Raw genomic sequence first — 12,341 nt, forward strand, 5'->3', positions numbered from 1 at the left:
TGCAGCAGGACGACGCTCAGGGAACGCAACTAAATCAAGTGAGATTAATGCCATGGCTACAAACATAAATGCTAGGCCTGTCTTAATTTCTGAATGTTAGTATATAGGTATATTATCATGTGCTCTGCTGTGATATTCTATCTAGAAAACCTCTAGCTCTGAGAGAGGGCATCAAAGGGGGTAGGGGTAATATCAAAGCCTCCCATGATATGGAGACAAGACAAAAAGTTGACCAAGTGCATCAATATATATCTGTTGAATGCCCAGGATAATAATACTCTCACTTCACTGCCATCCTCTAGTGAAGAGTCATTTCAGAAGGCCCCGTAAGTAAAATTTTAGCTTTGATAGCCAGCTTTTTCAATCTCGCATCATATTGGGAGTCTTTGTTCATATTCCCTTTGTCTTGAACATTCATATCCTGCTTGTAACCCAGGACAAATATGTTTTTGATCTCTAAAGCTTCCTCGTTTTGGAAATCGAACTTTCCAGAGACTTTGAGGACTCCGTTGTGGTATTCAAAGTTGATTTCTGATGTATGGGGTTGCTCAAGGGAATCACCATCATCTAGATAGAGGCTACCTTCTGCGTTACCCTCACGGTCGAGGCAGATGACAAGTTCGAATGGCTGTTTTCGCAGCTCGGTGGTTGTATTGGCACTGTCGGCGCGCATTGGGACAATTTGTCCGCCGCGGAAGTGAAGGGGAATGTGCGTGATGGGGACATTCTCCATTGTTATCAGGTCTCCCTTTCCTTCAATAGGTTCCCCTGTATAGTAATCATAGAAGATATCATCAGGCAGATATATTTCAACACTAGTGGCACCTTCTTCCGTTACCGGACTAACCAACAAAGCATCGCCGTAGAAGAACTGTAGGTCGATTGCAAAGGTATCTTCATCCTCTGGGTAGATGTAGAAGAGTGGGTTCAAAACGGGGTCTCCAGACTGTGTTTGACGGTGGAAAGCAGTGTAGATGTAGTCAAGGAGTTTATATCTGATTCCAATGGCAGTCCTTGCTGCCTCGGTTACGGACTCCCAGCGGTAAAATTCCTGGTCTCGGCCAGCAATATCGTTGTGATTCCTATAAAACGGGTAAAAGGCACCTAGCATAGCCCATCTAGCACATAATTCTTCCGTGACGTTACCACCAAAGCCGCATACGTCAGCTCCTACCATGGGAACCTGGTATATAGCTGCAAATTGAAGGATCTGGGAAATTGAAAACCGGTACTGGCTCCATTCACTGAGATTATCACCGAGCCTGTATTTAGTTAGCACTGCAACACATTCGAAGGAAAGGGTATGCATACCAATGCCCAACATGAACTCCAGCCCCCGCAAAAGTACTTCGAGTGATCACCATGGGCCTCTTTGTCGGACGTCGAGCTAAAAGAGATTCTCGACTGGCACTACTCATCACTGGAGAACCTTAGTATAGTGTATAAGGAGAGGCAGAAGTCTAAAACTTACTAGTGCCGTAAAGGTTATGAGTATCATACTCAACTAGACCATTGGCATGAACCAGGTCAGTATTCAAGGTCTTGTTGCTGATAGATCCAGCTTCGTTCTGGATCCTGTATGGCGGATCAATAAGATCACGACCTGGCAAGCCAGCTTTGCTTCTTAATCTTGTTCCATCACGCTTGACAAGCCTAACGCTACCAGGCTGGAGTTTATCCGGAAATCCAGGTAGCGGTCTTGGGATCGGTCTGACTGGTGGAGGAGCTGGTGGTAGATCATGGTCTCTTTCCCACCCTTCAGGGTCAGAACACGGCCAATCGCAAAAATTAGAAGCCTCGTTCATATCTATCCAGAGAGCATCGATGTCTATTCCTTTTTCAGGGTCGAAAAACAATTTGAACTCATTATTCCAGTAATCTTGAGTCCCGGGATGAAACCAATCAGGAAATGCAGTGACACCAGGCCAGACGGCGCCTATAAATGACTTAGTAGAGTATATAGAGGGGTAGAGCCTCTGACTCACCTTTATAGATTGCTCCGTCCTTGGATTTCATGAACACGTCTTGCGTTTTCCCTCTCTCAAAGGCGTCATTGTCGCCGTAGCTCACTGCTGGATCTACCATGACAATGTAATGCTGGTTGCGATCGTGGAGGTACTCTACTAGGGCTCTCATCTCGTCTATGGGGAAGCGCTTCGAGTCCAGTGTGAAGACTTTGCGTCCGTCCATGTAGTCGATATCCGTCCACATAGTTTCCAAGGGGATACCAGCCTGGCTATAGTTGTAGACCACCTCGGCAACATTAAAAGCGTCCCGGTAGCCATACCGGCATTGATGAAGCTAGATTCAATCAGCATTGAGATTTCCATATAAGTCAAAGGCGAAGAGCGGTATGGACGTGAAAGCCTTACTCCAAAACCCCAGTAGGGCATCATGGCGGGCAGGCCAACCACTTCAGCATATTGAGAAGCAACCTCCTTTGGCGTCGGTCCAGCCATGAAATAAAAGTCTAAGACGCCTCCTAGGATATTATATTCCAGGTACTTTTTTCCGTTGTCACCATCCTCACTCCCTACCTTGACATCCATGCCATTGGAGTTCAAGAGAAAGACACCATGAGTGCCTGATCTCCCTCGATGGTCATAATAGACCGGGTGTGAACCGTACAAGTTAGTGCCAGGAGGAATACCAAAGGCATCTCTATTCCAAAGTGTAGTAACAAGATCTTCTGTCTGTAGGCGTAAAGGGTCACTGTGCTCTCCTAGTCCGTACAAGTTGGGCTCATCCGGCAGAGAAGTGCGAAGGCGTAGATACTGAGATTCAAAGATCAAAGGAGAGTTGGATGTATCAAAGATGACTTCATCAGTAGCTCGCCTGGTTACTTTGAAGGAGAATGGCTTCTGGGTCATGGAGAATTTTAAAGCTGATTTTGTCGAAGCACTGTCATTCTCTTCAGACTCTGGTCGAGGAAACACAGACTCAGGGACCTGATATACGTCTTCTTTAGAGTCCTCAATGATAACATGCAACCGTTCATCTATTATTCCCATTAGCACACATTGTATATAGGTAGTAAATATGATGAGGCGCCTTACGAGTCTGGTATTCAACACGGAGCTTCAACTGCCTGATATCCTCGCCGTAAACATTGCATGCTTTGCCTGCGAGCCGGAGGTCCGCTTTCAGAGTATGGCCATTGTCCCTGACGTTTGATACCTTGTACCCCGGGCACTCCTCCAGGGACGCAGCAGCCGACAAAACAGTCGTAGCGAAGACTGCAGCGAGGGCGAGTGTGCGCCCGAACATAGTGAATCTCACCGCAACAAGAGAGGATATTAGTTAGTTAACTAACTATGGCTTTCTGGCTAGTTGACTAGTTATTGATATATCGACGGCGAGTCTTCAGGACGTGGCATAACTACAGCCTAGATCAAAATAAACGGCATTTCTGGCGGTATAAATAGTTACTGCGTCGGCGCCAACCGGGGGAAGAGGAGAGTGCAGCAATGCAACTGCATAGCTAGCCCCTTCTTCATCTTGCTTTCTTTGCTTCTTTTCCTTGCTTTCTTGCTTTTTTGGCCTGGATCCGGGTGAACACGAACGGTTGCAGTGTTTGAATCCAAGATTCAAGATGCAGATGCGGGCTCCGTTACATTGTGAGAGGTTAACTAATGCCACCGGCGGGGCTGGTTATTTCTTTGCCCTGGTCAGTCACTATGTCTCCCCCGGGTAGATATCCCCAAGGAACCCTGCAATATCATCGACACCCTCCGGCTCCTTGACCCAGTGCCCGTCATTCTCCGCACCCGTATACTCCTTGAAGACAGCGTGCATCCCCAGCTTGGTCAGGCCTGCATGTGCCTGTCGACCCAGCTCAACGTCCACCCAGGCATCGTCTGTCCCATGTAGCAGCATCACCGGTGTAGACAGCATGGCCTTGACCTCTTCATCCGTAGCTTGAATATGCTCTCCATATCGAGTCGATATAACATCTTGCAAAGACTGAGATGGAGACTGAGATTGTAGGTCGAGTATATCGCCGGCAAACGGGAGCCAGCCAGACATGCCTATAAAGCCTCCTATCTTGCCCTTGATTCGTCCGGGAGAGCACAGGAGTGTCCAGAGAGCTGTTGCCATGCCCTGGCTCATCCCGATGAGTACGAGCCTGTCGCTTCTGCCTCCGAGAAGTGCGATTTCACTCTCCAGGATGTCCAGTAGATATGCTGTAGACTCCTTAAGCCCCTCAACCTGAAGGTCCTGCTTCTCTGAGATATTCACGAGAGAATAGATATCAAACCAGGCTGTCATGTTCTCCTCGAATACAACACTCCATCGCTCTCGAGATGTAGGGAACACCCATCTACAGCCAGGAAAGTGGGCTGGTAGATTCTTCTTCTCGGACGTGTGTGAGTCGAAGAACTCTTCAGCGAACTCAGCACCGTTGCTCGCGCGGCCGTGGAGGAGAATGGCCGAGTGAGTGTGAGCACCCTTGGGCTCGACAATATGAAGCGCAGGGAAGGCCATTTCAATACTTCTTATCCCCAGATACCGTCGCCTTGAATACTGAGGTCTTAAGAAAGTTGTTTGGCGGAAATCAGCAAATCTGGAGGGAGATGTCGTAAGCTGATAGTGCGTTTCAATCGCATCTGGCCATTTAAATTATTACTCGACACTCGACCCATCTTTCTTCTCGCTAGACAGGAAAGAATTCTTTAGATACTAATTGTATACCAGCTACCAGTTGAATCGCATCGTTACTTAACAGCTAAGCATTATGGTTGGAAGAAAGGTAGTTAAATAGTAAAGATATTCACATTCTAGACATCATACATTCTCAATTTAGTCACAACAATAACTAATAGGTATAAACAGGAAAATAATCATCGCTCGCCAAATGATAGATACTCCGACAGGGAGGGTATCAAGCAAATCAATATTCAACAATACGTCTCTTGATATGCTCAAGCATCTCCATAGGCAGTTCCTCCTCCTTGATCAGCCCAATGGCCAGGATATCAGCCCAGAAGAACAATGCTCGGTCCTGCGCATAGGCGAGATAATCAAACTCATCCGCAGCCTCATCGACCTCTGCCTCCTGCAACGCCTGGTCAGTAGCTGCAAGCATCTGCTGCACATCTACCGTTTCTTGCGTAGGCGTGGTAGATGCATCATCGGTACTCTCATCGCTAGTTAGAGCAGTTTCTTTGTTGTTCTCGCTGCTGGCTGCGTCAGCTGTAGAAGTATGTGCTACCGGAGTACTTGTCCCTGCAACCGCAGCCTCGAGGCCAGGGACTTTGGCCTGCACAATACCCCATGCTACCCACATAGCTGAGTTAGCTACGCGCCAGACCCGAGCTTCATGAAGCAGCTTTTGCACTTCTACCTCGAGCTCCTCATCGATTTGGTCGTCTTCACTTATCGAGAAGGGTACCGAAGGAGTATATGTGTCTAGGCTTAAGGGAGCAACACGGGGGCTGCTGGTGTATGTTGGTCTCAGGCCCGGTGTGGTCATGGTACTTGACACTGAGCTAGTGGAGAAGTTCTGGCCTAAGGGATAGGTGCTGGGGTTTGTCTCAGAGATAAGACGGGGCCGATGAGTGAGATAGGCGCGGATGAACCGTTTTTGCTCTTCAAGCGTTGGATACCAAGCTGTGTTGCATCTCCAAGGGCGGTCCTCATCATGGTAGTTATAGCACCATTCCGTCTATAGAGTTAATACCTACTCCTTGAATCATAGATAAATGCGTAGGCGGACTTACGAAGTGATTGGCAAACTCTGCTCCTCGCATATTCGCTGCCGCATATTCAAAATCAATAACGATAAGCTGCTTGTGTTCGTTGGCAGGCAATAGTGGTGATTCCCCGCTTGGTTCGAGACGAAGCAGATTTCCGTATTGCGTCTGTATATTGTTCGTTAGTCCTGGCTAATGCGGCATCAGGATGATTGAAGGAACTCACGTCATTATGAGCAAAAATCAACCGACGGGTAATCTCCTCCATTCCACCAAAGCTAGCAGCCAGCCACTGGCGATATCTATCAACCATACCCCGAAAAGTTTCCCAGGGGACGCCGCAGACAAATCCTCGTTTTCTCCATGGCTCTTTGGCTGATTTGCCTTCGTTGTGGTCTGCAAGAATTTCGCTGTCAAGCCAGGTGGTCACCTTCTCGCAGCGATGGACCCATTTGTCCCAGTTCTTCCACAAACCCGGGCCACCCTCTCGTTCCTCAGGCAGTAAGTCGATACCCTCATGGAGTTCTCTCATACGTTTGGCAATCTGGATAGATGTCTCTGGTATACGTAGGTCGCGAGTTGTCAGTGTACGAGCATGTAAGTACTGCTCGAATCTGCCATTCTTGAATGTTCCTAGTACCCGGGGACCTATGTTCCTCTTCCCCAGACGGCGGAGGACTTGAAGTTCATGCTCTCTGTCGATAAGATGTTCGACTTGAGGGCCGTAGATACGGAGAAGCAGTTTTCTACCATTCGTTAGTTATGCTGATCTTCCATACAAGATAACAAGGCATACTTACGGAGGAGGCTTTCTAGGCAAGCCCTGGCTAGAAGTAGACTCAGAATACTTGGACATATCCTTTGGAGGCGAGACCTGATATACGGCATTGGTAAGTGCGCCGCTCAAACGAACAACTTCAACTTCGCCCCCTGCATCGAGAGGGACTCTTCTCCATCCCTTGAATCCAAGAGTATGCGTCAACCGAACAATCTCAGACTTAAAATATAGCCAGTACTCTTTATCCTTGCTGGTAGCAGGCTTACTGCCCTCAGGCTGTGTCAATGTGTCTGAGTCGGCCTCACCACCGGAATATAGAAGTGTCTTAGAATTATCAAGTACAACATCAGCGCTGGGAACAGACATTTCATTATCTGTGTAATCGGAATCTGACGCCGAGCCACGTCGGAGGCCCTTCAAGCCGTAACCTCTTTTCCCTTGGCCCCATGAACCGCCTCTTCTTCGTCTCCATGGTGCTCCAGCAGGTCCTGAAAACCCATCTGTAGAGTACTGCGAGAGGATTTTCTCCAGTTTCTCCAGTGCTAGGGTTGACTCGGGCACTTGTGCATCCCCCGAGGTAGAATTGTCACCTAACAGATCCCCCTTGAGAGGTGCCGATGTAGATCGCGGGATAAGACGGGGAGACTTCGCTGTAGATGTAGATGTAGATGTAGATGTAGATGGTAGGCCAAGTTTTGACTTCTCTTGGTGCAGCCATTGATGAACTTGACCTAGCAGAGCATGGTACTGAGCCTGTATACTGACATCATCGGCTGTACTACTGCGGAAGAGAAACGACTGTGGCTCAGATGTGAGTGGTGGTAAGGCCGGGAATGATGAGATGGATGAAGACAGTCGGTCCTCGTCCGAGGGTGCGGAGGTTGTTGGCAGCCCACTGGTGTTATTATGTGTATTTGCATTGCTGCTTGTGCTCAAGTCGCTATTTGAACGGTCCAGGCTAAGATGGGATATCTGACTTGATACTGACTTGAGGGAGGCGGACGATGATTTTGGTATACACGGTCGAGTTGAGACTCCCTTTTTGCCCGAACGAAAGGTCTTTCGAGCCCCCGTGGTATCTGGTGTTGTTGTATAAGACTGCTGCTGCTGCTCCTCCCCTGACTGACCTACAGGTGCTGTTGATGGTGCTGATGTTGGTGCATTGCTGGAGGCTACTGATGTAGATATTGGCTCTATATCTTTGGTATTAAGAGCTAATCGGGTCAATGTTAGCAAAAGCCATTCCTCTTCTCTCTGGGTCTCTCTCTCTCTCTCTCTTTATACTGTAGAGCAGTTTTATACATATGACTACATGTCTCCTTGAAATTCAGTCTCAATAGGCTAGAAATGTAATCTGATACAAGAAAGCAGACTCTATCAGAGCACTCTCTAGCCCTTAAATATCACCAACTGCCAACAAGCAACATAAGCATATCATACAGACTGAGAAACACTACAGTAGCTGAAAGAGAGTCAAATCGATAAAATAACGGGGGTAAAACGGTGACTCACTAAGGTTCTTCTGTATAGAAGGGCGCGTTGAGCTATCCATGCTTCCGCGCAGTCTGTGGTATATAGTAGGTGCGCAAGTAGAAGAAAAGCGAACAAAGAAAGAATAAGAGAAGAGAAGAGGATATCAACCGGAACGGAACAATTTCTTGTCCAACAATAGGTCAATATTCTGGAAGGGAGACAGAGGATGCCATGAGAAAATAGAGATAGAACAGGCAAGCAAGCAGCAACCTTTCTTCCAACAACCTCCAAAGAAAAAGGAAAACCAAGAATCTAATAAATGTAGCTATCTGTCTGGATGCTAGTTATTCCTTTCTCTTATTGTGTTCCTCTCTTTTCCTTTCTTTTTTTCCACCTTGTCCTCGATGCCTTTATATCACTTCTTTTGACCAGCAGACAGTCCGATTCCGCGAAAAAGCTGAGGTTTTGTCAGTTTTTCTGGCAGAGAGAGATTGTGAGAGAGAGGCGAGAGTATCCCACATCCACGTAAGCGAGCGAGCAAGCGAGGATTGTATGACGATCGTCCTGTGCTGGGTTGGATTAAAGTGGAGGCTCAATACATAAGCTTGATGCTTGACGTTTGATCCTTGAAAGCCAACGCGGATCGGCCTGGAGGACTCTGTGCGCCGTATTGTATGTAACTTAGATGGGAGGTTAGTATCACTCAGCCCAAGCAGGGTGCTCCGTGAAGCCAGAAAATGAGAGAAAGAGACGCGCGTAAAGAAGATGAAAGAGAACAAAAGTTGGTGAAGTTGGAGTTTGAAGTCGAAAAAAAAAAAAGCGAAGAAAGAGAAAAAAGGGAAAAAAGCATGTGACTCAAAGATTACCTAATATCAGCCTGATAAGGCACAAGCAGAAAGGACGCTTTGCCACTTTGAGGCTAGTGCATCATGTGACCTTGACTTCTTTTTTTGTATTTTTATTTTGCATTTTTTTATTTTTATTTTTTTGCTTTTTTGTTGCTCTCAAACTCGACGACGACATAAATAATATAAAAAGGCCGAGCAAGGCAGACCGAAGGTTGGTAGACGAAGCTCATTATCATTTTTGCTTGACGCGGGCGTCGATGTTATTTACGTGATTGTCGATATAGTTTACATCCATGAAACTGTCATTCCACAAACCAGATAAAAGATGAAGCTCCCTTTTGTGTGCCGCGCCAGACCAGACAAGAAGACCATAACACAAAGCTAACCGAAAGACCCCAGAGGATGGAGCAGCTGCAAGGGGCCACCACCCGAGTGAACATGAAAAAGATCAAATAATACCAATGAAAGATGAAAGAGCAGAAGAAGCTAGCTGGCGGCCCACTGGACGACCTGCAGAGCGGATATTACTAGTATAAGCGTTGACGGGAGGATCCTATGAGACCTACGTTAGCTTTGATACTACCGGGCCCCTGGAGCCAGGAGTTGCTGCGTTATAGTGGCTTATTTTTTTTTTTTTTTTTTTTTTTTTTTTTTTTTTTTTTTACTTTACCATATGACATAGGAATGGAAGAGGATCCTCGACATCGCGCCCATATAGACGTTGTTGATTTGGCAGATTTGGGCCAATTGCAGGGCCGAAGGTGCACCCACCAGCAGGAAACACACGACAATGAAGATGGGATCTTCCAGGATACTGACGGGCACAAACTTAGCGACAAGGGCAAGAATCGGACCCATGATGACTGTTGGAAGGACCATACGAGCTACCAGCGAAGCAACGATGAGTTTACGCTCTTCAGCTGGATCATCGTCGTCGGATAGGGCATCCTTGGGCAGCGTGTTTCGTTCCAGGTTGGCACCGAGAACGACTAGGATCAGAGGAACTGCGACGCCGCCGGACTGCTTTACAGCGCGGGTGACGGAGTTGCTCAGGAAGTTGCCTGGGGTGAAGAAGACGCGCTGGACGGACGGGATAGAGGCTACGAGGACGGCAATAAGCATTGCCCAGAGAGGAGGGTTCATGAAGGACCAGAGACCAGAGAAGAACGAGGTAAGGCGGGAAGAGACCCAACCGAGACTCTTCTGGAGCGGAATAGGTAAGGAGGTAAAGAAACGTTGGGAAGTGGAGTGTATGCTGGTGGCAATGGGGCGGAAGATGCGGCAGAGGAATGACTGCTGTTTACTACTGCTGTCGACCTGGTCTGGCCGGACGAGGAATTGTCCTGTTGGCAGGACTAGAGTAGGTAGGTCCGTCTCGTCGTTGTCATCACTACCGTCAGCACTGTTAGTTTTGGCATACGGACGGTGTCGTTCGAGAACCGGCGTCTGCGAGCCGGATTCAAAGTGCGAGGAGTCTTCCGAGTGAGTTGATCGAGGAGTGGTGTGTCCGCTGTTAACTGCAGTGCGAACTAGATCCTCTGGCTCGTCGAGATATCTACCTTCGTTGTTATCATTGTCGCCGTCGTCATCTTCTTCTGGGTCATCGCGGTATCTGTCTGCAGCATTGATAGGGGCTTCTTCCTCGTCGCGCAGGTAGGCTTCCCGAGGAGCTAGAAGGACGTGGTATCCCCAGCTCCAACGGACCGCCTGGCCGAGCTGCTGGAAAATGAGCAGGTAGAGGATTCCTCTGGCAGCGACTTCGTTGTCGTTGTCGTTGGGGATCTTGTCCCAGTGCAGGCCAGAGAGCGTCTTTGAAAGTGATATCACCAGTGATATCGGCAGGGAATTCGAATTGCCAAAGACCTACGCTGTGTTATTAGCATTATTATTATTATTTTTATTTTTCTTTCGGCTGCCGCAACGTCTCCCTGGCCCCAGCGACTTCATGACTTACTCCCATGGCCTTGACGAAGTTGGACTGTCTCTTCCTGAAACCAAAACATCTCGACACTATCACCGCCGACGTATAGGAAACCAGCGTCTGGATGATGAAGAGCACGGGGATAACAGCCAGATCCGCCAGCTTACTTGCCGTCAGCTGGGACGCGAGTTTGGTGAAGATCAGGCAAGGCGTAAATAGCATGACGTTCAAGTTGGCGACAAACTTCTGGGCTTCGGCATCGAACATGCCCATGCGTGCGATGATGTACCCTGGTAGTGAGACACAGACAACCTCGAGGACCGCTTCGAAGACGAGTAGGGCGAGATGGGGGATGGACGGGTGAGGGCCGCCACCGGACGAGCTGTCTACCAGCACCCATCCGGCGTTTGCTCGTTCGAAGGACTGCGGAGATAGCATTTTGTTCCCCCTGTTCTTCCTCTTCTTCTTCTTCTTCTTCTTGTTCTTCTTCTCCTTGACTCCGGCTGCCTGTTGATGTAGATGCTGCCTACCGGAGAGAGGAGATGAAGACTGGCGGAGAGATCTCTACCAGGAGATTATTATCGAGAATCGAAGAAGTGAAAGAACAGAGTTATAAAAAGACCAGACAGCCCCCCGACTATCACTGCTAGTTCCCTCGAAAGCGGTCGAGATCAGAATCGACAAGCCGCCCTTCGCTGGTGCAGTTAGTCTGCGCGGCAATCAGGGTGCATGGCAGCTATGGCACCTGCCCGCCAATCACAGTGGGCAGAAACATCATGCCTGTGGCTCGGGATTCTCGCCCAGACCTTGGCCCATTCTGTTGAATGAAAAAATGAAACAGTGCAAACAAAGCTGAGGACAGCGAGGACGGAGCAGAAGGGCGAAAAGCGCGTTGAGAGAGAAGGCCAGGATGGTAAGTGACTTAACCACCTGGTTGTCGCTGTCTCCTCTGCATCTCCATCCAGCTCCATCCCCCATTCTCTGCCTGCATGCTGCAGCTTAGTTATGCGGCTACAACTACCCAGAAGAAAGTCAACATCACGACGGACGCCACTCGCCACCGACCAAGACTAGGGACGAAGAAGAAGGAGAAGGGAGTGACCCTCCAGAGAGACTGCCGCATCCCTACGGCCGGGCACCAGTCCGTCTCTGTCCGCGACTCAAAAGGGGGACGGCCTGCACTCTGTAACCAACAAGACACCCCCCTCAGGCAGCAACTTTTCCCCTTCGCCTATCAGATCCGCGCGATACGAAGACGATGTGGCTCATGCCGCGTGGCTCATGCCATCAGCTCTGCTCAAAGCAACGACCACGGGCCCTACCAAATCTCCACCGTTGAGAGGCGTCTTTTCCCCAGAGTTGGCATATAGCGAACACTAAGGAATGCTCCGTATAGATGTAGACATATCCCCGTTCCCTGCCATCGTCCCGGATACTCCATCACATTCCCCATAGTTAGGCCATGACGGCAATTAGTAGATAGGTAGCACTGAGCTCTTAGCAAATCAAATCCCGACGTTTCAGGGCGCCCATGACTTACTTTCCCTCGGTTCCCTGGTGGCGACGCAGAACCGAAAGCTGCGTATGTAACGAGGGCCAGATAAGATACCTGAAGCTGTTACTTTTTT

At 48.7% G+C, this 12,341-nt stretch overlaps 4 protein-coding genes across 4 annotated transcripts; all 4 read right to left on the reverse strand.

The window, feature by feature from the left end:
- Positions 1–298: 298 nt before the first annotated feature.
- On the reverse strand, positions 299–3,267 carry ARB_02101 (alpha-glucosidase AgdA, putative; the record flags this gene model as incomplete). Its single annotated transcript, XM_003011502.1, has 5 exons — positions 299–1,278; positions 1,472–1,936; positions 1,986–2,301; positions 2,373–2,998; positions 3,057–3,267. 5 exons carry the CDS (start codon positions 3,265–3,267, stop codon positions 299–301), a joined length of 2,598 nt encoding a protein of 865 aa, XP_003011548.1.
- Positions 3,268–3,675: 408 nt separating this feature from the next.
- Positions 3,676–4,485, reverse strand: ARB_02102 (uncharacterized protein; the record flags this gene model as incomplete). Its single annotated transcript, XM_003011503.1, has 1 exon — positions 3,676–4,485. One exon carries the CDS (start codon positions 4,483–4,485, stop codon positions 3,676–3,678), a length of 810 nt encoding a protein of 269 aa, XP_003011549.1.
- Positions 4,486–4,891: 406 nt separating this feature from the next.
- On the reverse strand, positions 4,892–8,023 carry ARB_02103 (choline kinase, putative; the record flags this gene model as incomplete). The annotated part of the gene is made up of 6 exons (XM_003011504.1): positions 4,892–5,665; positions 5,721–5,861; positions 5,920–6,439; positions 6,494–7,747; positions 7,912–7,933; positions 7,984–8,023. 6 exons carry the CDS (start codon positions 8,021–8,023, stop codon positions 4,892–4,894), a joined length of 2,751 nt encoding a protein of 916 aa, XP_003011550.1.
- Positions 8,024–9,458: 1,435 nt separating this feature from the next.
- On the reverse strand, positions 9,459–11,488 carry ARB_02104 (uncharacterized protein; the record flags this gene model as incomplete). The annotated part of the gene is made up of 3 exons (XM_003011505.1): positions 9,459–10,655; positions 10,747–11,277; positions 11,474–11,488. 3 exons carry the CDS (start codon positions 11,486–11,488, stop codon positions 9,459–9,461), a joined length of 1,743 nt encoding a protein of 580 aa, XP_003011551.1.
- Positions 11,489–12,341: the final 853 nt, after the last annotated feature.

Source organism: Trichophyton benhamiae (genome assembly GCF_000151125.1).
Source record: "Trichophyton benhamiae CBS 112371 chromosome Unknown Abenha-G-c-31b08.f1, whole genome shotgun sequence".
NCBI lineage: Eukaryota > Fungi > Ascomycota > Eurotiomycetes > Onygenales > Arthrodermataceae > Trichophyton > Trichophyton benhamiae.